The following is a 25760-nucleotide window of genomic DNA, read 5'->3' as shown; positions in this document are numbered from 1 at the left end:
TTTTATTGTCTCAGTCTTTTTTATTGTCTCAGACTTTATATATGCATTATATAATAGCAACCAAATGTAGGTTTCTTATTGGTAATATAAGAACATGCAAGCACTCTCATCAAAATATAATCAACTATTCGTGCTTTATTATTTTATGAAAAAATACAATATTACATCGCACTAAAGGCAAAAGGAATATTATAAGTAATAAACCATAAGAATAATTCTTCAGTTATCATAACTTCTTGCATTTTGGTATAATGTTAAAATAATGACATAAATGTGAAATGGCGGTGGCGCTTCTCGTATGCATGCCAGTAAGATTCGTTGATAATGTGAAACTGTAGCAGTTGGGTTATGCGGTAGTGGCAAGGACATGGCAATGCTCACTTGATTATCTGCCAAAGATTTGCCTACCATGGTCATGCCCATCATCATCGTTATCTTTGTAGCATCATCTGTATCTGGACGACACGTACGTATCCAAAGTATGGTGGACACATGAAAAGTCCCTCCAATTACCATCCCCTCTTATTGCTCCAGTGGGTTCCATATTGTCCTTCTCATTTCAACTTTTTTTCTCTTCTAGTTTTCCCATTGTATGATCACTTTATTGTTGATAGTTTCACTTTTTATTTGTTGTGTTATCCTAAACAAAATAACACTGTAAGACTATGGCTTTGTTTTGTTTGTTAACAGACTATATATATTGGCTATGCCGTAAGATTTCTAGTAATCTCAAAAAAAAATTATGTCTCCTCTTAGTAAATTCGCTTTCTTAAACTAAAATTTACTCACACAACTAGATATGATATGGGAAAAGCATGTCATTTGTGCTAAGATTAGTTATCTGATATAGAATTATTATTATACGATCAGCTTTATAAAATCGTGTCTAATCGAATGTCAACATCAACAAGTTAATTTCAAATCGTGTATTTGAATGAATGGAATCCTTTTAGACTCGAAAACTAAAATAGTGTCTGAATCGAATGTCGCCACTCAATTTTTAGTGTTTTTAATGTCCTCTATTTACCTTGAAGTTCAACCATTACCAGACACAAACAAAATTTATCTAAGATTATATATACATTCAGTTTAGCTATCAAAGAGATTGATCAGAAGCTAGAGTCAAAGGACCGGGGAGTTGACTAAAAAGCGATTAGATGAATAGAATGATCATGAAATTGAAATGCACGATGTGTCGGGAAGACATGCTTTGAATCTTAATAACTAGAAATCTATAGTCAAATAATATTATCCTATCAAGATCTTGTCTCGTTAAACTCCAGCACAACCGTCCATATTTCTTTGATGATGGAGGACCCCTTCTCCCCTCAAACACATTCATAACTTCATAATAACAAATTTTGACCCTACAATTCTGAAAAAAAAATTCCGAAGAAGAAGACCACCAATTAGTGGAGTAGTGAAAATATTAAGTGGATGTAAATCGGATGATACAGACATAGATTAAGAACAAATGTGTTTTTCATAGCTAGTGGTAATTAAGACTAATTTGTCATTATATTAACAACGAAACCTCTTAATTATCAAAACAAAATAATAATACACAGAAATTAAATTAGCCATTTTACACCAAAGTTTTATGATGGACTGATGGTGTAACATCTTTTACGCATTATGGAAAATTGTTAAATTTAATCCAACTTTTCATGAGTTATATAAGGGTGATGATCAGTGGGGATTATACTATGATTTTTTTAACCTAGCTAGCGACATGCTTTTCATTATTATAAGTTAAATACCGTGACGATTTGATATTAAACAGTTGTTATTATTGTAATCTTCACGAGAAAACACCACATAACAAAAATACAAAATACATGCATAAGAACCTAAGACTTCTTTTATTGAGCTACATAGAGCTTTGCAACATTTCTCTTATTTTGACATACGTACGTAATAGTAATAACCATTCATTCCATGCATACAAACATAAGAGTTTGTGTTACACGCCAATTCATGGCTTAGCTTCTTCTGTTTTCTTCTCTTCCTCTGTAGCCATCTTCTTGGTACAGCAAACACTGCATCGCGGATAAGGGTACCTTCCGCAGCAACCGTACCTACATCTACGGATTTGCTGGGGCTCAACAACTTCAGCCTCGGCTTGAGGACCTCGGCAACAGTAGCTGCACCGTCCATAACGCCATGATCCGCAACATCCGTACCTACAACCACCACCCCTTTGCTGAGGCTCAACAGCGTTCTCCTCAACAGCCTCGGTATTCATAGCCTCCTCAGCTTGGGCTTTGCTGCAGCAAGCGCTGCACCGTCCAAAAGCGTAGGATCCGCAACATCCGTACCTACAACCACCACGCCCCCGCTGCTCAGGCTCTACAACAACGTCATTGGCCTCGGTTTCGGCCTCCGCGGCCTGAGGTCGGCTGCAGCAAGCGGCGCACTGTCCATAAGCATAGGCTCCGCAGCATCCGTATCTACAACCACGTTGTTGTGGCTCTATGGCATCGGTCGCTTCACTTGGTTTCACTTCTTCCTTAGCTGCACGTGTGGTTTAAAAGTTATTTTACGTCAGGCCATGTAGTTAACATTCCAACATCATTAATGTGAAAGCATAAAAAGAAAAACTATATATATATATATAGTTGTATACCATGTGTAGCGGCGTCATTGGATGTGTCGGCAAAAACAGCGAGAGAGAGGGAAAAGAGCAAAGCCAAGAGAGCGAGAGACTTGAGGCTGCCCATGTTTTGGTTTGTCACTTTAGCAATTGTTCGGTTTGTTGTGAGGGAAGATGTTGTTTTTGGGTAGTGAAGAGTGCATGAGCGCAGCACATCTATTTATAGTTGTGCGGCAAAACTTGGCGACAAGAGACCGGTCAAGTATGTCGAGTGAGGTAAGATAATGACATATTTTATGGGGAAAATAAAATTTAAGTGCTAAAATGTGAATCATCAATGAGCACATTCGTTCTGATTAATTCCCTTCGAGTTCAACTAATATCTGGTCTCGGCAGACGTAATCATCTTGTTAAAAATCATCTATGATAATTAGAGATGTGATGAAGAATCACTGAATTAACAAATATTATAAGAAGCTACAATTCGTTTTCTACGCTTAATTTATAGTTCCTTCGTCAAATTAAGTTTTTGTTATGTTGCCTCGATTATTTCTCTTTTATTTTTGCATTTTCCATTAATTTGTGATTTGTGAACAAAAGACCGTGGTATTGTGAGCTTGAGTATCCAATCGGACTCAAAAACTCTAATCAACAGCATTATCAACAGGAGCCCGGCGCCGGAGCTCTATGGTGTAGTAGCTGATATCTTATGTATTTCTGCTGCGTTTGAATCTGTTTCTTTTAGATGGATTCTTAGGGAAGAAAACACAAACGCTGATCTGCTTGCAAAGCAGGTTTTAAGTGTAAATGAGGATTTTATGGCCTCTACCTAACTCTAAATGAATGAATGAAGTAGTGTTTCAAAAAAAAAAGAACAAAAGACCGTGGTTTTAACAACAAAATAAAGATCAATTGGTGCTGTTGTAAGATTTTCCTTTTATAACAAATTAATGGTTCTGTGTCCATATAATAGTGTCACTGATCATACTAATGATAGTACGAAACAATCAAACTACAGTATGTGCAAATATAACTATCATCAATCTCTTGGTCAGAAGGCAGTCGGCAGTACATACCAGTGGATAAATATACAATCAAATATCACAATTTCAGCATAATTTTTATTCTCAGCTAGCAGTTCTCTCCCAGCTAGAATCAGGATATGTTACGCCAGTGCTAAAATATAAACATCTGTACTATTTTATTTTGACATAAATAAAAGCCTCTTTACAGATATTAAGTATTCACTCTTACCTTAACTTCTCAAATCCTTTACATCACATACAATATTCAATACCTTAAACCAGTAATATTAAGTCAGATAAATACCCATTCTTGCTTCTGGCCAAAAAAAACATGATAGAAGTTGAACGTTGAAAGCTATTACATGCATCAAAAGGTTTGACAGCTAACTCTTCTATGTGGTTCCATGTGTAAATGACATGCTCAATACATGACTTGTAATGGTTACACGTGTTGAAATAGTTGTGGCAAAGTCCAATTCTTAGACTTGAAAATCCACGGTTCGAAAGGATAATATCCATCTATACATTCCCAAAACAACCATAGAATCCCAATTCAAACTCTTCCTCTATGTAGGCCAAATCATTAGAATCTGCTATATATATTAAGGGTAAAAGTAAGACTGAATAATATGAATCAGTTATGGTGTCATGTTGGCTCTATAACTCATTTTGAAGTTGAAAATAGGATTGCCATATTTACATTATGATTTCAACCATATTTAGTAATTTATATTTCAACCATGTTTCACTCGTAAATTAGTTTGAACTTGAAAGCTTCTGTTTCGGCCACTCGAGGGGATTTATCCTAAAAGGCTAAAACGGAATCTAGCATAAAAACGGAAGTTTCGGTCACTCGAGGGGATTTATCCTAAAAGGCTAAAACGGAATCTAGCATAGATTAGATGCTAATCCTGATTAGACTAATTCTATAGGTCTTATTTTTATCTCTAATTCTTGTCTTGGCAGTAGGAATGGAGTATGAAACCTTCCCACCATTTCTTGGGTAAAATTTCAAGTAGTTACGTCATATTTAGTTCTTATAGTGTTTTTTTTTCTTGAGGCGTTGGTAATGTTGAACCCGTCAACATGCAGTGAACTCAATGTAGCATATATCAAGTGTATTAATGTTATTTGGCTACTATAATTGTTTTTGGTGTTTACTCGATTAAAACTTAATGTGCCCATCAACACAATTGTATAGTTTGTCGCTATCATATTTTAAGATTGACTCAACAAAAACTAAAATTTCAACCATTATAACGCATATTCGTATGGACAATCGGTAACTTTGGAAGGGATAATACATTTTTAAGAAGCGGAAAACCGATCTCCACCAACACAACAAAAGTTATGTCTATACCAGCTCTTTATTCATTTGAGTAACAGCTGAACTAAGATCTTACTTGAAAGACCTTTATTTGAGCAACTGTTTCACTAAGGAATTAAGTCATGTAGATGCAATCATTTTAGATACTCCAGCTCCACCAAGGAATTAGATGAATTATGGGCCGTCACTAATATGGATATATAAGATTGTTTCATTGGGCCGATGGATCTTCAATTATAGAATATTTTAAAAATCTTTTGTTGCATTGTCCAATTCAACAAAATTGATCGATCTTTTTTTTCTTTGTGCACCCAGAATTGATCGATCTAATATAGTGAGATATATTATGGTATATTGGATATGATAGATACTTTAACAACGACGTTACGTCGTTTTTGAACATTAATGGCAATGACACTCAAAAATCTCCAATATGGGTCCGTATATGGACTTATGTTCCCTTATCAATGTTATCATGAGACTTTATCAACCCATATCATGAACCATGATGTTTTATATATCTTATCTATCATATTTTTTATTTGAAACTACTTTGTACTTAATTATTATTTTTAGATAAAAGCATCTGAAAATACTGAAACTTGGTTTTCCTCTTAACAAAAAAAAGATTGAATAAACTCATCCTGAAACTGTATTAAAAAGGTGTATTTCTTTCAGTTCTCAACAACAAAAATTGTATGTAACAAGCTGCATTCATTAATACAAATATCTAACTCTTAACATTTGTCTAAACCAAAACTAGTAATCGTTCTTGCGGAATTTAAACATCTCCCTCGGCTACCACACTAGTGGTGGTGGAGAATGGATCCGGCCTCCTGATCCATGATGGGCCAAACTATATTCTTAATCGTGTGGCCCATATTTATCAAACATGTGGGGCCGTTAGTGAATTTTCTAAGTCACGTATTTCAAAAGGGGTCGGTCCTTCTGAAATCGACCGTTTCCCCATTTGTATCCTTGTATTAGTTTGCATGGCACATAATTGGTGAGGACCCAATTTTCCAAACTTTTTTTTATCAATCAATGATTAACTTTCTCACTAATGAAATTACATGTTTCTCCATGCAAAATATCAGGTTACATGAAATACAATACATTTTTCTTAGGGGTGGGCATTTCGGTTTAGTTTCGGATTCGGTTTGGGTTCGGTTTGGTTTGGGTAATTTGGGTTTTATAAAACTCAAACCAATTAAAACCAAAGTAGCTTTGGTTTGGGTTCGGTTTGGGTTTAATTCGGTTCGGTTCAGTTCGGTTTGGTTTAGATTTAGTTCGGTTTACATTATTATGGTCTAGTTTAGTTCGGTGTAGTTCGGGTTGGTTATAAAATATGAAAGCATCCGTTTTATACTTTTAATAAAAAATAATCAACTCATAAACGATAGAGTGAGAATATAAAAACTTATGCTACATGATTTTATATGTAGTAGTATTATTTGAATCGTATTTATAATTTTTTTTTAAGATATGAAAATTATGAGAAAATGAAAAATGAAACTTTAACTACAATTTGCAATATGTTAATACATATATATATATATCATATATATTTTTACTATATATATATTGGATTATCGGTTTGGTTTGGTTTAGTTCGGTTTAAACCCAAACCAAACCAAACCGTTCGGATTGAGTAAAACATGAACCAATTGGGTTACATAAAGAGCACGGTTTGGTTTGGTTCGGTTTAACTTCGGTTTGGTTGGTTCGGTTCGGTTCGGTTTGGGTTTTTTGCCCACCTTTAATTTTTTCTCAAAGCAAAACAAACAAACAAACGTGAAGAGGATAGTAAACTCTATGGAATAAAAAGGGAGAAGCTATTATACTCTTTTTTTCAAAAGAAAGATAGATAGATAAATTAAACTGGATCTCCTTTAAAAAAGAAAACAAGTTTACAAGACTTGAATGATGTGGCCATGTGGGATAGACGACAAAAAAGATATGGTTTTAAATTCAAAATTTAAGAATGTAATTTTATGGTTTTAAAAGCACTTATTGATTGCATCTACAAAGATTTTTTCATTAAAAAATAGTTTAAACAAAAAAAATTATATAAAATAGGTAGATCAGGTTTCTAACCTTAAAAATAGAGAGACGATTACGCCACATATCTTTTTAATGGTATACTTATTTTTTAAAAATTGAAAAATTGTTAAAATAAATTAATCTAAGTTTATTATTATAAAATTAACAAAAAAATAATATGAGAAATTATGGATAATGAGATCAAACGTTTTTTTTTATCAGTGGACAGTAATAAAATGCCACATCACCATCATCAGTTCCACTGATTAGCCTTAACGGATAGGGGTAGAAAGTAACGGATGATGATTTAGAAAAGGGCACGACCGTAATATCACACCAAGGAAGTGCACACGCATCTCCTCATCACCACCTTCGAATCGCATTTATAATCTCGAGGAAGAAGGCGACGAGAAGAGAACGGAAACAACAACAATCAATCTCAGAGAGCTATGGCGTCGTCACGAAGCAGGAGGTTAGCAACACTTCTCTCCTCGATCTCCCACGGATCGGAACGTACCGCGAGAACCGGGGGAGCATTGCTCAGCCGCCGCCGGATGATCTCCTCTGCGTCGTCGTCCGCTGCTGCTGCCGTCGTGGCGGATGATGAATTGGGAGGTGTGTTGAAGGAGTACGTGGATTACAGGAGATCTCTGTACGGCGAGTTCACTCACAAGGCGTTGCTTGTGGACGCCGTTGGTACTCTCCTTGTCCCCGCCCAACCTACGGCTCAGGTCTGTGTGATCTCTTCAAGTTCGTATGATTCAAAAAAAAAAAAAAAAAACTAGCGTGCTCTGCTTTCACTGTTGATTTGGTTGCAGTGGTATATGTAGAGATCTAAACTAATTGATTTAGCTACTTATAATTATCAATTAATCATCATATAATTTTTATTTATATCATATATATATATATGATGATCAACTACGTGTAAGATGAACATTGAACAACTTACCAGAAAATTCATTAACTCCGGTCTTAACCGGGGTTTTTAACTTAAGATTTGACACTTTTTTGTTGTTTTTTTTTTCGGCTAAGAAACGGCTCTTATATCTCTTATTTAAGACACGGTTCTTAACTTTTTTTAATTAAAATATAAGAGAAGCTAAAAACCGTCTTTTAACCGAAGCTAAAAAGGGGTTAATGATGGTCACGCTTAACTTCAGTGATGTGATGTGTGAACAATCAAGAAGTTATTCTCACAATCGCAGATTCAGTAAATAAGTTTTTCAAACTTCTTAAAAGTGATGCAGTGGCTGGCTGTCATGAGCCGCGAGCCACGAGCCGAGCAGATGGGGTGTTATATAGTTAATTGATTGAAAAAGCGATTTGTTGATTGGTTTTTTTTGTTATGTTGTGAATGCTTGATGCTTTTTGTTATGATTACATGGAGGTTTTGAATTTGTAAATTCTGAGTTGTTGTTAGTGGTTTTTGATTGTGTAGATATATAAGAATATTGGAGAGAAGTATGGAGTTGTGTACTCGGAGGCTGAGATACTTACTAGATACAGACGAGCTTATCAGAAACCATGGGGTCAATCTCATCTCAGGTATCATCATCTTCTTCACCTTCTTGTGTTTCTCTTACTCTACGAAAATCACCACAATACATAGATACTGCATTGTGTTTAGTGTTAATGCATCATGGTCATCTTGATTAATACCAACTCTGTGCCAATTCAGTTTCAAAACTAACTATTTGGAAGATTAGATTGTTGTCTACTGAAGAAGAGTTTAATTGCGAGTGATAACTTTATCTGTTGTTCTTGATTTATACTTCATTTGTTTTGTAGGTATGTAAACGACGCGAGACCTTTCTGGCAATATATAGTGAGTGCATCAACAGGCTGTTCGAATTCTCAGTACTTTGAAGAGCTTTACGACTATTTTACTACAGAACAGGTTTGATCTTTACGACTTTTAATGACATGAACACTTTAAAATTTGTTTCGTCTCTTTTGATATTTACTACCATTTGCTTTTACCAGGCGTGGAAGCTATGTGATCCTGAGGCAGAGAAAGTGTTCAAGGCTATCAAAGAAGCGGGTGTAAAAGTTGCCATTGTGTCCAACTTCGACACTCGGTTAAGACCTCTCCTACGAGCACTGAGATGCGAAGACTGGTTCGATGCTGTGGCTGTTTCAGCAGAAGTAACATAACCTCTTCTCTCCTTTGTTTTTTAATCTTTTGGTTGATGATCTGAAATGTTTCGAGAGTGAGTATGTGTGTGTGTATTCAATGGTTTTGGTTTGATTGTTTTTGGCAGGTTGAAGCGGAGAAGCCGAACCCAACCATCTTCTTGAAAGCTTGTGAGTTGTTAGGAGTGAATCCTGAGGATGCGGTTCATGTAGGAGATGACCGTAGGAATGATCTATGGGGAGCTAGAGATGCAGGCTGTGACGCTTGGCTTTGGGGAAGTGAAGTCACTTCTTTTAAACAGGTAAACGAATCTCCCTTGTTGCCTCAAGCCTCTCAAGAGTTTATTCCTATTGATAACTTAAAATGACTGTTCTTCAGGTGGCTCAACGGATAGGAGTCAAGGTGTGAAGCAAAGCATGTGAGAGAAATGGTTCGGGCATGTTCAGGCTTTCAGTTTTAGCTCTCTCTTTTTTAGTGTGAGCAGCTTTGTATATTTGGTTTCTCCTTTCTAGTATATTGTGTGTGATATAAGTTGCAGCTTATGTAAAAAAAGACCAGAAATAAATGTATAATAAGAGATCAATAAAGCTTCATGATCGTTTTGGACAAGGCCATGTCTTTTACAGTTTTTGACATGCTTATAAAAGTTACATGAACCTCGACAATCTTTGAAGTATGAAGTATGAACACAATAACACCAAAAGTCTGCCAACATCACTTTGTTCCAATACAAAAGGTTTTAGAACGCGTTGAAATATGAAGAAGATGAAGCTGGCTTAAACCAATTATCTTAGGCCCATCAATATTTGAATAAGCCCATTAGGGACTTTTGCTTTATGGCCCTAAAAATAGCGACCAAAAATCTCATAGATGGCCGTCGTCAGTCCAAGGGCGTGGTTGACCTTTATACTAAATACTAGATTTTGACCCGTCCTTTAAAGGACGGGTATATTTTTTGTTTCAATTTTTCTGTATTATTTCAAGAAATTTAGTTTTAGATACAACCAGAAAACTATAATCATAATTTAAAATAAGTTTGTGGCTCCAGAGTTTTGTACAAAAACCCATTAAAGCGGCAACGGTAATCCAAAATACTTCAAATACTGGAGATATTTGAAATATTTACTCGGGTTTTAACCAAAGATTTAAAAATAAGTAATTTTATGTTAAATTTAAGTATTTGTTCATGTATTATAAAATTTATATGTCATTTGTTGTTTTTATTTTTGAATCCGGTTTGTGTTTGAAAAATATTCATCAATTAAAAACTTGATAACCCGCAAAAACTGCTAAAACCAGAGCCTGCAAGTTGAAATTATGGGAGAACTTATGGGTGATTGACATATAATCTAATTTTGTTTAAATTATTGTTTTTAAAATTTAAAATTTAATTTGTTATAAAATTGGTTTAAATTATATTTTATGTGAAATGAAAAATAAATAATTTGAATTTTAAAATTTTACTATGTTTTTAAACATGGGATTTTCTTTTATTTTTAATATTAATATATTTATAATTATATTTTAAAATAAATTAAAAAATGACATAGTTATCTACAGTCACGATATGACTGGTTTCTCCGCTACCACCCGCAAACGCAGCTTTTGCAGTTGCTAGCGGTTGTTGGCGTTTTGCAACAATCGCTCAAACCCCTTTGAACCGCTCCAAATCTCATAAACTCAAAAGATGGTTTCAGCTAGCGTTTGCGGTTGCGAGCGTTTGCGGTTGCGGACGGTTGCGGGAGGATACTTTTTTTCTTTTTTCTTAAAACAATATAAATACAAAAATAAAATTATTCAATAAAAAATTAAATTGGAATTATAAAAATACTAAAATATATCTATTGTATTTTAACTAATATTATAAAAAATTTAAATAAAAATATTTTCTATTATTTTAAAAAATTTATACTATAACTTTCTAAATATAATTTTTATATTTATTATAATATTATGATTTTTGATATTTTTATAATTGTATAAAATATAAATATTATTAATTTATTATTTAACTGTTGTTGTATTTGGTAGTTAACCAGTCATAAGTATCCCGCAAACACACCAATTTCTGACCGCATAACCAGTCGTACAAATCTCTTAAACCCGCTAATAATCATAACCACCCGCATCCGCAAACTTCTGTAACCGCAACGCTACGTTTGAACCAGTCAGACCCTCAATCTAATAGCTCAATGACCGGAAAATAATTAGATTCAATTAAACATTAATTAAACCTTAGTTCATTACCATTAATTTGTGTGGTGAAAATAATATTTATTAAAGTATAGTATCAATATTACTGTTTCCAAATGACATAATATTTATTTATTGGACTTCATAGTCGACAGTTTGTAATATTGAAAGTAGTGGATCATTATCTTAGAAGTAGGTACAAAATTATTTTATTAGTAACATTCGTATATGACAGAATTGGATCCGAAAATTTTGGAATAAAAGTGGAAGTTACAAAATTGTTTTACCAAGGTGGTTATATGATATATTTAGATAATCAATTAGATGCAGTTATATTTTAAGTTGGACTCAACTATTATCAACTGGACATGTTTCTAATTTAATAGTATTGATTTATGATGCAGAGGTATGCATCATTTATATTTAAATGTATGAACAGAGTTGGCCACTACACTATAAGACTTTTAGTTAAATAAATTAAAAATAGAAAGTCTAAATTTGATCTACAAAATGAATAAGAAATGCTTATGTATATGCTTACTGATTAATCACATAGATATATACTTGTAATCAGGAGATAAGCATTTGAAAATTCCACGTGATTTGCACGTGCTTTGCAGCATTCCACGTGATTTGCACGTTCCCTCGCAACATTGCGCGTCTATCAAACTCGTGTATCCTTGTCTCCCAGCATTTCTCTTATTTTTAATTAGTGCAATGACATAGAAAACTTATTGCATGTATATGTAGGTCAACCAGTGATCATTCGAACATGCTCCTGCTTGGGGAGAAAATGCTTAACCCCGTGTCAATGCATGTCCACTCGTGACCCACATACACTTCACCCTATGGTATTAATTTTAATTTATATCCCATGGATATGCTTTTATATTTGTACAACAGATAATTATTCCTTCGATCAAAAACAATTTAAAATTTTTTTAATTTTTGTATTAGTGTGTATATATAAATAGAACAAAACTTGAGTGAGACATAAATAAACCAACGAAAGTAACTCACTAAGCCTAATCCCAACCCATAATCTGTCTAAAGCCTTTTACCAAAAAAAACTGTAAAGCCAAGATGTGTGCACTTGTCCCTCCATTGTTTCCCAATTTCGGCTGGCCTTGCGGAGACCAAGGCTTCTATGTAAACGACGACGTAGCCAACACGTTTCTTGATTTTCCATTGCCGGACTTGGAGGTGGCTCATCAGAATGTGTCGTCGGAGAGACATAGAACTTTAGGGTTAGAGAATCCCGTCGTGATGAAGAAGCTTAATCACAACGCGAGCGAACGTGGTCGTCGCAAGAAGATCAACGCAATGTTCTCAGCGCTCCGTTCTTGTCTCCCATCTACCAATCAATCGGTAACCATTTATTCAAATAAATTTACCTTTTATGGATAAGATTACTTTTTTACTTGACAAAAAATGATACAAATCTATTCTTCTTGGGTGTTTCTTGCAGAAGAAGTTAAGTGTTTCAGCAACAGTTTCACAGGCCCTAGAGTACATACCAGAGCTGCAAGAGCAATTCAACATGCTCATAAAGAAGAAAGACGAGCTCTCGTTTCGAATCTCGGGTCAAAAAGATCTCCTTAACACTAACCAAAATGCTAAGCCAGAGAAAGGGGTCACTGGTTATGCATCAACGGTTTCTGCAACTAATCTAGGTGAGACAGGTTTAATGGTCCAGATTTCATCTTTACAGACTGTAAAGTGTTCGTTCGGGAACGTATTGAGTGGACTAGAAGAAGATGGGTTGGTTCTTGTGGATGCTTCATCTTCAAGGTCTCAAGGAGAGAGACTCTTTTACACTTTGCATCTTCAGATGGATAATTGCAATCTGAATTTTGAAGAGTTACGTAGTAGGTTGTTGTACTTGTACGAGAAATGTTGAAACTCATTTACCTGATTCAAGAAAATATTGTATGTGATTTGGTTTTGTTTTCTATCTCTCTCTTTAAAACTCGAGGTTAGAAATAGTATGAACCTTCTGCCTAATCAAGAAGGCTTTTTATTTTAATAATGTTATTTTGTTAAAATAATGGTTAACTATAGAGTTAATTAACTTTTAAAGAGTTAGGTCTGTGTTATGCAAATCAGTAACTATTCAAAGAAGGCGGTCTAAATAAATACACACTGTCTCTTTGGGTAGTTATGAATATAGTTGTACTTATCATAAGTAGGTTCGAGTGCCAATTAAAATTTAGAGAGAGGTGAGAGAAAGTTGCTCTCAAATCTCTCTCTCCATCCAAACCCTAGTTTCCTCGAATCTCACCGTCAGAATCTCGTTTCTGGTGGCCGGCGGTGGTCGTTTACCGTCGATCGCCACCCCAAATCGCTCCCTCCATCCAACCTCACCCCTATCGAGCTCTGTTTTCCCCACCTCCTCCTTGCTTCATCACCTCTGGTTTTTCGTTAGGATAGCGGCCGGATCCAGCGAATCAAACCGGTTTCTGGGTGTGTACCCAGCCTTTCTGGAGTGATGGCGAGGTCGTGGATGCACAGATCTCTTCAGGAGGCGCCGCTTCGAAAGTAGATCTAGGGTTTGGCTCTCGGTAGATCTGGGTCAGATTCACCTTGGAGAGTTCGTCGGAGCTCCAGGGCGTCGCTGCTGCTGTATCTCCGGCCAGCCTCGCTGTCTCCTCTGTCTTCCCCTGTCTCTGTCTTCGGTTGCTCTAGCTAGAACTTCCCCGTGTAGATCTTCGGGTCTAGGATGAAAAGCGATGTTTGAGGGCTTCGCCGGGGACTTCTCTTCCGTTCTGTTTTCACAGCAACTACCATGGTGGCTGATGGTCTCGGGTCCTTTGGTATTTCGAGATAGCTCAGGGATTTCAACTCTCTGCTCTGTTTCTACCTTCCGTCGGGTCCTCTCATCTTCTCGCCTGCTGATAGGAGCTAAATCTCCTCCGATTTCAAAGTCTCAGAAGGAATATGACATCCACTTCCTGCCCTCTTTGATGCTAAGCTGCCAGATCTTTTAGTGCTCTGCTTGTTTGCCGGGACCGGAGTCGAGCCGTATAACCTCCGCTTCCGCCAGCCTGTATCTCACCTGTGCTTATATGCTGGCATCTTCGCTTCGGTTTGGATTTCTCAGGGAGTTGGTTGTCGTTTTCTGGAGTAAGCTTCGTTTGGAGTGGACTTCATTAGTTGTGGTGGCCGGACCAGGACTTAGTCAACCCTGCTTCGCCTGTCCTCTTTTCGGAGTCGCCTTCGGGACGGTCTGCGGTGCCTCAGACCGTTCTCCGGTTGTGAACTCTAATGACTGCCTCGCTTGTTACAGGTTTCCGGTTGCAAGATCAAGTTGTGGTCTCCTGATACTAAATGGTTGCTTCGAATTCATACATTGCCAAGCTTTAGTCATGTCTGTAGAGATTATGCCTAAACCTTAATTTGTTTTAGAGAGTCTTTTTTACCTTTTTTTGTGGCTCTCTCTAGCACTTATGCTTTAATTAGCGCTTTAGATTTCTAGGATTTGATTTCTTCAAACTCTTGTAATCTCTTTGTCTCATTACCAGTTAATGAAATTCACATACTTAACAAAAAAAAAAAAAAAAAAAATATCATAAGTAGGTTCTGATGGTTGTTGAGTTTTATGTAGTCATTGCATGGTTAAACATAGATGTTGTAGTTTATCATCAAATGAGACTTCGATCACCAGCACTATAGCTTCAACAGTAAACTTATCTGAAATTTTTTAGTAACTCTTAATGTTCAGGTTTTCCAACTTAACAACGAAACAGTCGAAGAAGAGACCATTATACTCTTTTACCAGAGATAGTAAGTAGTAGAACAACTAAGGTTTTAACTAGTGACCACTATCTATCCTATACTAAAAGGGAGATATACTCCACTCTAAAGCTATCCACGTCACTATAAAAAATCAACCAATAGTGAGCCTTCGTTTTGCCACGTAAGACCGTCTTTGAAGTTACAATCGGGCCAGACTTATGTGGGCTGATATAAAATCGAATTGGCCCATTTTAAATATATATGATTTAATGTCTGGTTTGGTTATCACGTGGAGATGATGAAGACGAGACGTTTGGTTTTGTTTTTCTTCTCATTTACATAAAGTCTCTGATATTTTTGATTCCGTCTCTTTCCTCTCCTTCTCTATATCGGGAACAAGATCGAGATTGAAAAAAAAAAATTGTGAGACATGGTTGAGATCAGTCGTAGCTCTTCATCTTCCAAGAGTTTCTCTTCTTCTTCTTCATCCCGTGCACCGTCTTCTCATCTCCACGCCCTACCAAGCGGTCTAAGGTCAAGATCCATGCTGCTATTTAATCTGTACGTTAGTTCTTATCTGAATCTGAGTTTTTTATTTTTGGTTTCAAATCTGATTTTCGATTTCTTTTTTAACTTATGTAGCGACGGCGGAACCGGCGGTGTCTTCGACGGCGGAACCGGCGGGGTCTTCGACGGCGGAACCGGCGGGGTCTTCGTCGACAAGCGAGGTTCCGGTTTCAGGTCCTGGATTCGGAATCTGGAGAGTCGGAGCTTGGATCCTCTGATCCGTAAGCTATGGATGCAGAGAAGCCTGTTTTAACCGATGTGCCTGTGATGGAGACCTCTCTTGAAGCCGACACAAACCCTGAAGCCGATGTGGTGGTGACACCTACAATAGCAGGTTTGGTGGTCTGTCTCACGATTTTGTCTCATTAATTATGATTTCTAATGTTTTTGTGGATCTAGGTGAAGTGGTGACGGATGGTGAGAAGTCAAAGGCAGGGAAGAAGCTAGCTAAGGCTCCACGGGCGAAGCTACTTTCTCAGTATTCTCAGGTGGATCAAGTTTCATCAGTGATTGTTTTTTTATTGGTTTGATCTAATAGTCTGTGAATTGCGCCTTTAGGGTTTAGCAGTGTGCTGTTCGTGTAATATTTTTAGTAAAGGTTTGGTCTTTTAGTTCATGAGCAACGAGTTTAGTTGTCTGCATGTCCGTTTCTTTTATATTTTTTTCCGGCATAACCCATAAGTATGTTGTTATGTATGTGTCTCTGTGACTTTTTTTGTGTCTGCAAGTTGCACATTGAGGGTTTAGCAGTGTGCACTTCGTGTTAAATTTTTTGTTGTGAAGGTTTGGTCTTTCAGTTCATGCCCAACGAGTTTAGTTCACTTCATGTTCGGTTCTTTTATATTTTTCCGACAGAACTATGTTGTTATGTCTGATACTTTTTCACTTCTTGACTACGATACTTCAGTTTCTAACTGTCCTAATGCTTAATTCTATGTAATTTCAGAACCCACACCATATCATGAGGGGCCATGTATTCACTGTTGGGCGCCGAGGATGTGATTTATCTATCAAACACCAATATATGCCCATCACCCTGTGCAAAATCAAGCAGTCTGATGTAAGAACATCTTATTTGCCCCTTTTTGATGAGTCTCTCTAACAAAAGCCTTTTTCTTACGTAATTATTGTTGCAGCAGGAGTTCAGTCGGTTATAACTCTGGAGATAGATATGTCTCACCACCTTCTCTTCTCTGTTAAACAAAACGATATATGATAAGCATTGTCTGAAACATTTAACCACCCAATACTGTACTTATTACAGGTTTAGAAGAAGACGATGAGATTCATGAAGAAATCCGTACCTTTGTCACAACCAACCACCAAGGTCAGCAATTCATAACAAACCAACACCACAAAAGCAATGGAGTAGTGAATCAACCAACACCACCAAACTTTGGAGACGAAGAGCAGAGCCGCAAACGCTATGTAAGTGATAGTTGGAAGTCTTGCAAACGGTCGTTCTCACTTAGATTTTGTACCCCACATTACAAGCTCTGTGCAATAACTATTTCCCTATATTTCATCTTTATACTTTTTTAATGTACTGAAAACTATCTCTCCCATTACCTACGGATGTCCTCTTCTTTAAAAAAATGTGCTTATATTTTAACTTACCAGCTACTTAAGAAATCTCAAATTTTAATTAAGCCCAATAATTAATGGGACTTAATTTCTTTAGGCCCATTAAGTAATGGATGTAAACGTGAAACTTAATTTACAAGGGAAAGTCTTCAAAGCTTTGTCTGCTATCTTATAGGCGTTTGAGTTTAAAGTATGAAACTCAATATATTTGAAAGGCGATAGTATACAAGTAACCGCATAGTTGGAATTTCTTAAGACTTATATATATGGTCCGACTTATATATATTTGCACTTTCATGAACCAAAGGAAAATATTAAAAATTGTAATACCAATAAATATTTATAAAAAAAATAACTCAAACAAAACAATCCTCATAATAGTAAAAATGACAAATTTAAAAATTTAAAATATATAAACCACGTGTACATAAAATATATGGTTAATTTCTATCACGACATGATGGACTTTACTTATTAATAATTTAGTTTCATGATAACCCAATATATAAGACAAAAAATATTTGAATCGTAACTTAGAATTAACTATTTTTTATACATTACACATTTGCTCATCTTTTTTTTTTAACACCAAAACATATTTGCTCATCTTTCCATATGTATTTTTGATAGTACAAATGATAAATTGTCAGTTTTAATCATTTCTGATTCAGTATATGGTTATATCAAGGGATGTAATATATGTGCATTATATATATTAAATATATTGATATTTGTTTAATTCCGGGCGTAGCCCGGACAAAATCTCTAGTAAAAATAAGAAGAATAAAAAGGAACAAAATAGTAAAAAAGAAAATTAATGTTTGTTCCTTATTATTCCTTCTCAGATTTAATAAAAATGTTTTTGTTCTATTATTCCTAAAATTAAAAGAAAGGAAAAGAAATACTGGAATTTTTTTTTAATAAATAGTGTCAAATTTAAGAAAAGAAAAATAATATTATTTCCAATTATTTATTTGGTTACCATTTAGACTAAGATAGGCGAATGATCAAACTGCGGGCCTTGACTGGAAGCCAAATTTGGGCTCAGTCTGTTTGATAAAAATGGTAGCAAAGACAAAACTGTTTTATGGTAGCAAAGAGGTCATGAACAAGTAGACAAACTAAAAATAGCATCGAGATTTTTATTATTATTATTTTTTTTTTTTGAACTATACATCAAGATTATTATTGAGAGATGATTACAAATGATTCTTGTATGTAATCTGTTTTTTTATTGTTTGTAAATTATATCGTACTGTCTTAAGATTATAACATGGTCGAACAAGAAAAAACTGCAACTGGGAATATAACTTTTCTGGGTCGAACTGCATCAACGAAGCTGTAAAGCCAAACTCAAGTTGGGAACGAGATGGCCATATAAAATATTCAAACTACTTAAAATAGATAAAAGTTGAAAATAATCAAATGGTCAAATAATAATACCAAAGTAATGCCAAATTCACGGGAAAGCATATAAAATAGTGCAGTTAGGTTCAATGCATTCTCCAAATTCAAAAATGTATGAGGAATTAAAAGTTCTCGATGTTTTTACCGGCACGCGACCCAACTTGCTTTAATTTCAAAATGTTTTATTTTTCAGCTTCGTTTTGTGTTAAATATGCATGTTTTTTTTTTGTAAAACAGCTAGTTAAATATGCATGTTAGTGAAATACGTTTACCCATGCTTAAATGCACCATTATTGGAATAAGCAATTATATCACTGTTTAGTTTTATGATTTTTTTATTTTTTTTGCAAACGTTCAGTGCAAAACTCCGTACTTAGGGCATCTCCAATTTGGAGTAATGCTTTTATTTTTTGTTTATTACTCCATTTCCCACTCCATTTTCTCAATTTTAGAGTAAAATATGGAGTGGGGTTAGAGATGCTCTTACAAAAAGAAAATGTGGTACGTTTATGCTCTTTCTTTTCATTTAGGCTAATGGTCATACACTCGTACCTCCACTTAAACTTTCAGAGTGGAACTCAATCAAATCGAACTGAGAATTACATAAAAGACATTAAATATACAAAGATTACATTTTTTTGTTACTGATACAAAGATTACATATAACATGAATTATAATGGTTATTAACTCATCAAGTATTGTGACTGGGGACAACGAGAACGATGAAATCTATGTTTTAAATCTGTGACATCATGTTAAAAGCCTTTCACTTTGTGACATCATGTTAATGAAGTCTATATTGTTTTATTATGTACAGTATAATTCTGTGTTGTTTTTTAGGTAAGGTTGTGATTTTCTCAAAAAGACAAGAAGGTAGAAATTAGACCAAAAGGACCTCCTTGGGAACTGCAAAAACAATGTACAGAGAAGTACATCAGCCTCCGGTCGCCGTCAACTCACCCTATAACACATTTATCTAAAGCTTGGGATGTTAATGCATCTATGTAAAAAAATTGCCTTAGCTTTTTTTCTACTTGATGCAAATATATATCATTAGATAATTTAGATTAAATAGAAAAAAACTTTGATTAATTAATTGGATATTTGCTGATAATTTTCTCTGAACATAGATATATAAACCTAAAACGGTAAATTAAAGTTAAAGAACACCTAATAATAGAGACAGAAGAAGTTTTCAATTATGGTTGAAGCAACAAACACGAAAGAGAGTCAAAACAAGGCAAGAGAGTGAAAAGAGTTGATTACTTGAATCAGGACATATCACAGCTGTGACCTCACAACCGGCTCTTTGGAATTACTCCTTTTTGAACGTTTCTTGACATGCATTTTATTTACTTGGGTTATATATTAATTATTTATTGTAATTACTTTTTCATGAGAAACCGCATTTTATTTACTTGGATAGGGTCAATTTATTAACCTTCTAAAAATTGGCTAATATTAAAAGTATATACAACATATATATCTATAATAAATTCACAAAAATAATACCAAAACCATTCAATAAAAAAATATTTTGGTAAATAATGTGTAGATAGTAATTATGGAAACAAATGTACATTTTTAGGTGTAAAAGATATACTACACGTATCCACGCATATTTATATTTTTTTATTTATTTAGACAGATTTTCTAACTTTCCCAATTTCCCCTATATAAGTACAGCGGGAGACATAAGCAGAAGATCTAACTACCCAAGACATGTTAAAAAATTGTTTGATACTTTGAATATTAATGGAAAATGAGGGTACATGATCAACGGCTGAGATTTGATGTCACACCCAAGCCAATGGGTTTAACCGGAAGTTCATTTATCACGGCCAGATCCATCGCAGTTCTTCTATTTGTCTCTCTGTCTCTTCTGATTCTACCACCGTTCCTTCCGCCGCTTCCACCGCCTCCGGCGACGTTCCTCCTTCTCCCTCTCATCCTCATGATTCTCCTCATCTTTTTGGCCTTTTCTCCATCTAATGAGCCTAGCCTCGCCGTAGAATCTCTCTACCCCTGATGTCGCCGACTTGCATACCGTCCGTACATAAATATGCGTTACACTAATATGTAAGGAGCAGATTAATTAAGGGCTTTTAGTTTGTGCACGCAAGATCATCTCATGTGATAGATAGTTCTTCGGATGACATAAAAAGAGATAAGATCTTCGAGTTTCTTTTAAATGTTTCTTGTAATTCTAGCTTTTAATTACTTTTCGTTTATTTTCATTTTTCTTGTTCTTTCTTGTTTTGTAGAGGAATCTTGTTTATCTGCGCCAAAAATGAATTGTAGAAGAATATTTTTGAAATTTATATAGAAGGCTTCTTGTTATATACGTATGTGCATGTATATGTTTTTTTTTAGCTATTTCCTTCTTTTTCTTTACTCAACGTTCATTCCCATTTTTGTTATCACAACACTTTCTTGAGAAATTAATTATTTGAAATTTGTAAGTTGCCAAGTGCTGTATGCAAGTCGGTGTTCGGGTTAGCTTTAGCTCGGATTCAAAGTCATACAAACGTATCAAGATATTTATTATAATTATATAAGCTAATTAAACCAAAATGGTCAAGCCATGGTCGTTAAACTATAAGCATTTGAACTACTCCTATAAAGAACCAAAAGATGCCAACGAGAGGAGTTGAATAGTTGAATGCTAGATTTAATATTAGGATCTGAAATATCAGATTATATCGGTTAAATGTAAGTTTTTAATTATATTTTATTCCTATTTCTTTTGCACCTCCATACAAGGGGACATTTTGAAATTACAAGGTTACAGATGATGATGATAACATGATGGATATTTTGAAATTACCAGGTTTTTTTTTGTAACACGTACTTGAAATTACCAGGTTAAAATGTAAGTTACGGCGTGATTCATTGCAACACAACGGCTTGGTTTCAAAAACATTGTTCATGAAAATTTATTTATTTCTATTTATCTGTTCATGAACCAATATACTTGTTTATTATAAATACATTTTTCATATACCTGTTTGCTTATCTACAAACATAGTCTGCGAAAAATAAAGTTATTTATTTTGTAAAGGTTTTTGGTGTGGACCTCACTTGTTAATTAGTACATTGGAAAAATGGGAATCGTCCTTTCATGTCCGGAAGACAGACTGTGCCATCTGTTCATTAGTCCATGATACACCATTACTTCTCTTAACATGGTCAAAAGTGATTTCGGGTTTTATTGCTATCTTTCTTTAAGTTTACGTTTATGTTTTTACATCTTTCTCTTTGAAAATGCATATGATTGTTCTCTTTTTGATAGAATAACGCTCATTCTTTTTTTCTACAATATCTAGTAGATGAGTGCTACAAATCTGTATGAAACATTTTAGAAAGCTAAACTGTAATGTTTATAAAGATCAAGAATACATTACACACATACCCAAAAATCTGTTTAGAATTGTCTTTGATACTGGCTAGCTAGGTGGTTATCTAAAGACTCGTCCAAATTAACGACGTATTTAATGCAAAACAATGGGTGAATGTTTTTTTTTTTTTTTTTTTTTGCTAACCGAGTATCCTGGCCCCACCGAGGTGGTCCAGACTAGAGACCGAAGTGAGCAAGGACGCTGCCAGGCGTCACCATGTGGCTCACCGTGTAACGGTCTTCGGTCTCGGATGCTGCAGCCCATATGTAAATTCCGCAGTGGCCAAGGCTCGAACCCAGGGGCAGGCACTCCAGCTGGAGTTCCTATACCACTAGACCAAAGCAACTTGGTTATATTGACTTGTTGGCACGGCGGCTGCGAGTAAAAGAGAGTCATAAACTCATGATTGTCTAAATTAATACTACTGTATATGAATTATTAGTATTAATTATTAAAATAGGTTGGGGACGAGCACTATCGTCGGTCTAATGATATAAGTTGTATAACACAAAGAATTATGCTAATTTCGAATTTTCGATATGTACACAAAAGTAAATAGCATTATGTTAAATTTCAATAGAAGAATAGATTAACTTCATAACAATCATGCATGCATCTATTCACATACTACGTTTAAACTTTTCCAACAAGTGGGTTACAAAGAAACAGTTTAAAGTTAATTGCAAAGTGTTTGTTGGTTCTGTTAAATTCAAAGACTTTATTTTATTGAAATTAACAATTTTTTTTGACAAAGTTAACGAATATAAACATTGATAAATTAATCATATATATATATATATATGCTCACTGAACAAACATGCGAAGTACGGTATGATTATATGATAGCTGACATACTTTATCGAGGGAAATACTGTGGATGAGAGTTGAGCCAATGTACAAAACAAAAAGAGATTTGACGGAATTCAAGAGAGAAAAAGAACAAAATTAATATATGAATTATAAATTATTAAAGATTAAATGGTCCTCGCCTTATCGAGTCTCTATCTTTCGCCAGAACAAAAAGCATATGAGAATGAAGTTAATTTGTCCACAAAAATCAGATCCACTGCATCTATACATACAAAAGAAAAGGAATGCATACGTCTTGAAATTCTGTTCTTTTTGTCTCGTTAAAAAAGGTGTTTGATGATAAAATCGTAACCAAGGGGAAAAAAGTTCGGACATATTGTGAAACGACGTTAAGTAATGATTACGTGATTCATCATATAATCCCTAGACACCGAATGTGCTTGTTTTGATAACAAACTCCAATGTTCCAAGAGGAAGTTACATGTTTATAACACTTGACTATGGGTTCCGAAGTTCGACAAATAATTAATGAATTTATTTTTGAAAATAATTTGAACATATATTACTAAAAATACATATATAATCCATCAACAGAAAATATAGTGGTATTTGGAACAAAAAAATGTTGGTGACAAAGGAAAAAGGATGAACTTATGAGAAAACGGTAGAATATTAATAATTGTTATGTTAAAAGTGTTATCGTAACAATAATATAACAACATAATAGTTTAACAACATCTTCATAATAAACTAACATCATTTGATGAAACTCCAGAATTCTAATAAGTTAAGCTGTTCCAACCAATGGCCTCTCCATCTCTTGAACTTTAAGATAAAACATAATTCCATCGACGCCACTACGGTACCACCCCATCACTACGTACCTTCTAGTCTCCATCGATAATACTTCATCCGTTGGATTTGAGTACGATCATATTTAGACTTTTTTTTCTTCTAATAAATCCTATTAAATATATACAAATCACGAACATTGAAGCATGAATCTTTTGGATTACACAAATTCAAACGGTCGTGATAGAAATGAGAAGATTTATATTAATGGAAGTATTAAAAAAAAGAGAAGATTTATCATCTCCGCATCATAAAAAATTTGGCAAAAAAATCCTTACTAAATTTGTTTTACAAGTTCAAATAGTGTCTTTTTACTCACTTCACACGTATGTAAAAATAAAATAAACATACAGTTATACTTCTATGAAATATTCCCTCGTTATTAAAAACATTATTGTTTTAGATTTTATTTTTGTATTTAAAAAATTGATGTTTTAGACTTAAATTAATACACATTGTTTTAAAAGTAAAACATAAATTTAAGTTCAAGATATGAATTGTATAATTTTATTTTAAATCAATTAAAACTTAAATAAGAAAAAATAATATATAAAATATGTATTAATTTTATCAACATATGCTTAAATTATAACAATCAATATTTTAATATAATCTGAATTAATTTATAAAAACTATTATTCAATGTTGAATTGTTATATTTTAAAACAACAATCTTTAGATATATTTCATGTGATCATGACTCTTCAAGTTAATGCACTTCTTACTATAATTCAATTTAATAAAAGGTATAATAAGAAGCGCATCACCTTGAAGAATCACATGAAAAATATTAACTTTTGAACGTTAGTATTTGTGAAGCGGATTAATTGATAGATACTTACGAAGATATTAGTCTTATGAAGCGGATTAATTGATAGATACTTACGGAAATTATTAACTTATACAACATCGAATGTAGAAAATATATTAGTAGCTTTAAAATTTGATATGCATATACAACAAAAATTTGGAAACACATAGTAAAGTTGTCTAATATAAATAGCATATATTAACCGGCGTGCATGCTACAAGCCTACAACAGAAATATCATATACAGTATTTAAATTAGCTGTTAATAAACATGAAAACGGACAATCGCAATAAATTAGGTTAAATGTATATGGAATGAGAAGAAATAAATACACTTAGCACGACTTGATTTAGATTCAGAGTATCGAACACACTCTTTCCTCTAATTCACCAACCCTCCTTGCGGTTTCAGTCATCTAAAAGCACATAAATGGCAACTAATTAAAGCCGCCACGCTAACACCTAGCTAGTAGCTACCCATGGCAAACGTCTGTCCTTTTTTAAGTTTGTTTCTTATGATTTGGTAGTAGAATCTTTTATTTCAGTTTCTCTTTTTTATATATACTTAAAATTGATTTTTTCTGTTTATTAAAGATACTGTTAAACAAACTAGAGATGTATGTTCGGGTACCCATTTGAGTTTAGTATGGTTTTATCGTAGTTTCGAGTTTTCGAGGTTTAAAATTGCAACCCCATTCGGATATCTATAAATTTTGGTTCAGATTCGGTTCAGATTTTGGCGGGGTTGGTTCGGGTTTGAATAACCCGTTTAAATTAATTTAAATTTTAAAATTCCTAAATATCTTTAATTTCTCAAAATCTAAAACTTAAAATAAGATATAACATATAAATGTGAGCAACATATGCCAAAATACCTAAATTAAACATAAAAATTGGTTTGACTTGAATTTTTAGATGGAGAATCAATATATATCTTAAATATTTGTGATATTTAGAATATTGTTTAACTATTTAGATATTTACTTTTGACCATTTGTATATATTTGTAAATATTGTGGACAACTTCAAAATATTTTATACATTTTGGATATTTTTGTAATGTCAACTCTAAAATTAGCTAACATATTCAACTATATAAATCTGATTCGGATTTATTCGGATGCCCAAAATATTTTGGTTCGGATTGGGTCTGGTTCTCTAAATATCAAAATTTTGAACCCGTTCGGATATTTAATCAATTTCGGTTTGAGTTCGGTATTATTTTTTCGGGTCGGATTCAGTTTGGTTCTTTAGGTTCAGATTTTTTGTCCAACCCTA

The 25760-nt window shown here is 34.2% G+C and overlaps 5 protein-coding genes across 7 annotated transcripts; 4 read left to right on the top strand and 1 right to left on the bottom strand.

Annotated features, from left to right (window-relative positions):
- Window positions 1-1768: 1768 nt before the first annotated feature.
- On the bottom strand, window positions 1769-2799 carry LOC106431108 (late embryogenesis abundant protein M17). The gene is made up of 2 exons (XM_013871916.3): window positions 2627-2799; window positions 1769-2514 (listed from the first exon to the last, which is right to left on the bottom strand). The coding sequence occupies exons 1-2, from the start codon at window positions 2718-2720 to the stop codon at window positions 1976-1978; spliced, it is 633 nt and encodes a 210-aa protein (XP_013727370.2). The 5' UTR covers window positions 2721-2799; the 3' UTR covers window positions 1769-1975.
- Window positions 2800-7331: 4532 nt separating this feature from the next.
- On the top strand, window positions 7332-9734 carry LOC106431071 (haloacid dehalogenase-like hydrolase domain-containing protein 3). Its single transcript, XM_013871879.3, has 6 exons — window positions 7332-7719; window positions 8430-8536; window positions 8780-8888; window positions 8975-9136; window positions 9253-9426; window positions 9504-9734. The coding sequence occupies exons 1-6, from the start codon at window positions 7438-7440 to the stop codon at window positions 9531-9533; spliced, it is 864 nt and encodes a 287-aa protein (XP_013727333.2). The 5' UTR covers window positions 7332-7437; the 3' UTR covers window positions 9534-9734.
- Window positions 9735-11164: 1430 nt separating this feature from the next.
- On the top strand, window positions 11165-15100 carry LOC106431105 (transcription factor bHLH100-like). Its single transcript, XM_013871913.3, has 2 exons — window positions 11165-12686; window positions 12787-15100. Exons 1-2 carry the CDS (start codon window positions 12402-12404, stop codon window positions 13216-13218), a joined length of 717 nt encoding a protein of 238 aa, XP_013727367.2. The 5' UTR covers window positions 11165-12401; the 3' UTR covers window positions 13219-15100.
- A 103-nt stretch (window positions 15101-15203) lies between these two features.
- On the top strand, window positions 15204-17252 carry LOC106449640. 3 transcript variants are annotated; one of them, XM_048778678.1, is made up of 5 exons: window positions 15204-15587; window positions 15696-15954; window positions 16020-16108; window positions 16567-16680; window positions 16757-17252. In XM_048778678.1, the coding sequence occupies exons 2-5, from the start codon at window positions 15849-15851 to the stop codon at window positions 16775-16777; spliced, it is 330 nt and encodes a 109-aa protein (XP_048634635.1). In that variant the 5' UTR covers window positions 15204-15587; window positions 15696-15848; the 3' UTR covers window positions 16778-17252. The 3 variants fall into 3 exon arrangements, with proteins under 3 accessions (XP_048634635.1, XP_048634636.1, XP_048634634.1); XM_048778679.1 differs by having other exon boundaries at window positions 15206-15614; window positions 16760-17252; XM_048778677.1 differs by having other exon boundaries at window positions 15207-15614.
- Window positions 17253-20307: 3055 nt separating this feature from the next.
- Window positions 20308-20954, top strand: LOC106431104 (protein ORGAN SIZE RELATED 1). Its single transcript, XM_013871912.3, has one exon. The coding sequence runs from the start codon at window positions 20375-20377 to the stop codon at window positions 20639-20641; it is 267 nt and encodes an 88-aa protein (XP_013727366.1). The 5' UTR covers window positions 20308-20374; the 3' UTR covers window positions 20642-20954.
- Window positions 20955-25760: the final 4806 nt, after the last annotated feature.

Source organism: Brassica napus, chromosome A4 (assembly GCF_020379485.1).
Source record: "Brassica napus cultivar Da-Ae chromosome A4, Da-Ae, whole genome shotgun sequence".
Lineage (NCBI taxonomy): Eukaryota > Viridiplantae > Streptophyta > Magnoliopsida > Brassicales > Brassicaceae > Brassica > Brassica napus.
Note: the sequence above shows the minus strand (reverse complement) of the source record. Positions and strands in the feature narration are given on the sequence as shown.

What these genes read in the sequence shown, in the direction of transcription:
- LOC106431108 (XM_013871916.3), bottom strand. Translation starts at nt 2,720, where the DNA reads ATGGGCAGCCTCAAGTCTCTCGCTCTCTTGGCTTTGCTCTTTTCCCTC. An exon ending in CAATGACGCCGCTACACATG is followed by an intron (nt 2,515 to 2,626) that starts GTATACAACTAT and finishes CCACACGTGCAG; the next exon opens with CTAAGGAAGAAGTGAAACCA.
- LOC106449640 (XM_048778678.1), top strand. Translation starts at nt 15,849, where the DNA reads ATGGATGCAGAGAAGCCTGTTTTAACCGATGTGCCTGTGATGGAGACC. An exon ending in GGTGACACCTACAATAGCAG is followed by an intron (nt 15,955 to 16,019) that starts GTTTGGTGGTCT and finishes TTGTGGATCTAG; the next exon opens with GTGAAGTGGTGACGGATGGT. An exon ending in GCAAAATCAAGCAGTCTGAT is followed by an intron (nt 16,681 to 16,756) that starts GTAAGAACATCT and finishes TTATTGTTGCAG; the next exon opens with CAGGAGTTCAGTCGGTTATA.
- LOC106431104 (XM_013871912.3), top strand. Translation starts at nt 20,375, where the DNA reads ATGAGGGTACATGATCAACGGCTGAGATTTGATGTCACACCCAAGCCA.
- LOC106431071 (XM_013871879.3), top strand. Translation starts at nt 7,438, where the DNA reads ATGGCGTCGTCACGAAGCAGGAGGTTAGCAACACTTCTCTCCTCGATC. An exon ending in CCGCCCAACCTACGGCTCAG is followed by an intron (nt 7,720 to 8,429) that starts GTCTGTGTGATC and finishes TTGATTGTGTAG; the next exon opens with ATATATAAGAATATTGGAGA. An exon ending in TGGGGTCAATCTCATCTCAG is followed by an intron (nt 8,537 to 8,779) that starts GTATCATCATCT and finishes TTTGTTTTGTAG; the next exon opens with GTATGTAAACGACGCGAGAC.
- LOC106431105 (XM_013871913.3), top strand. Translation starts at nt 12,402, where the DNA reads ATGTGTGCACTTGTCCCTCCATTGTTTCCCAATTTCGGCTGGCCTTGC. An exon ending in TCCCATCTACCAATCAATCG is followed by an intron (nt 12,687 to 12,786) that starts GTAACCATTTAT and finishes TGTTTCTTGCAG; the next exon opens with AAGAAGTTAAGTGTTTCAGC.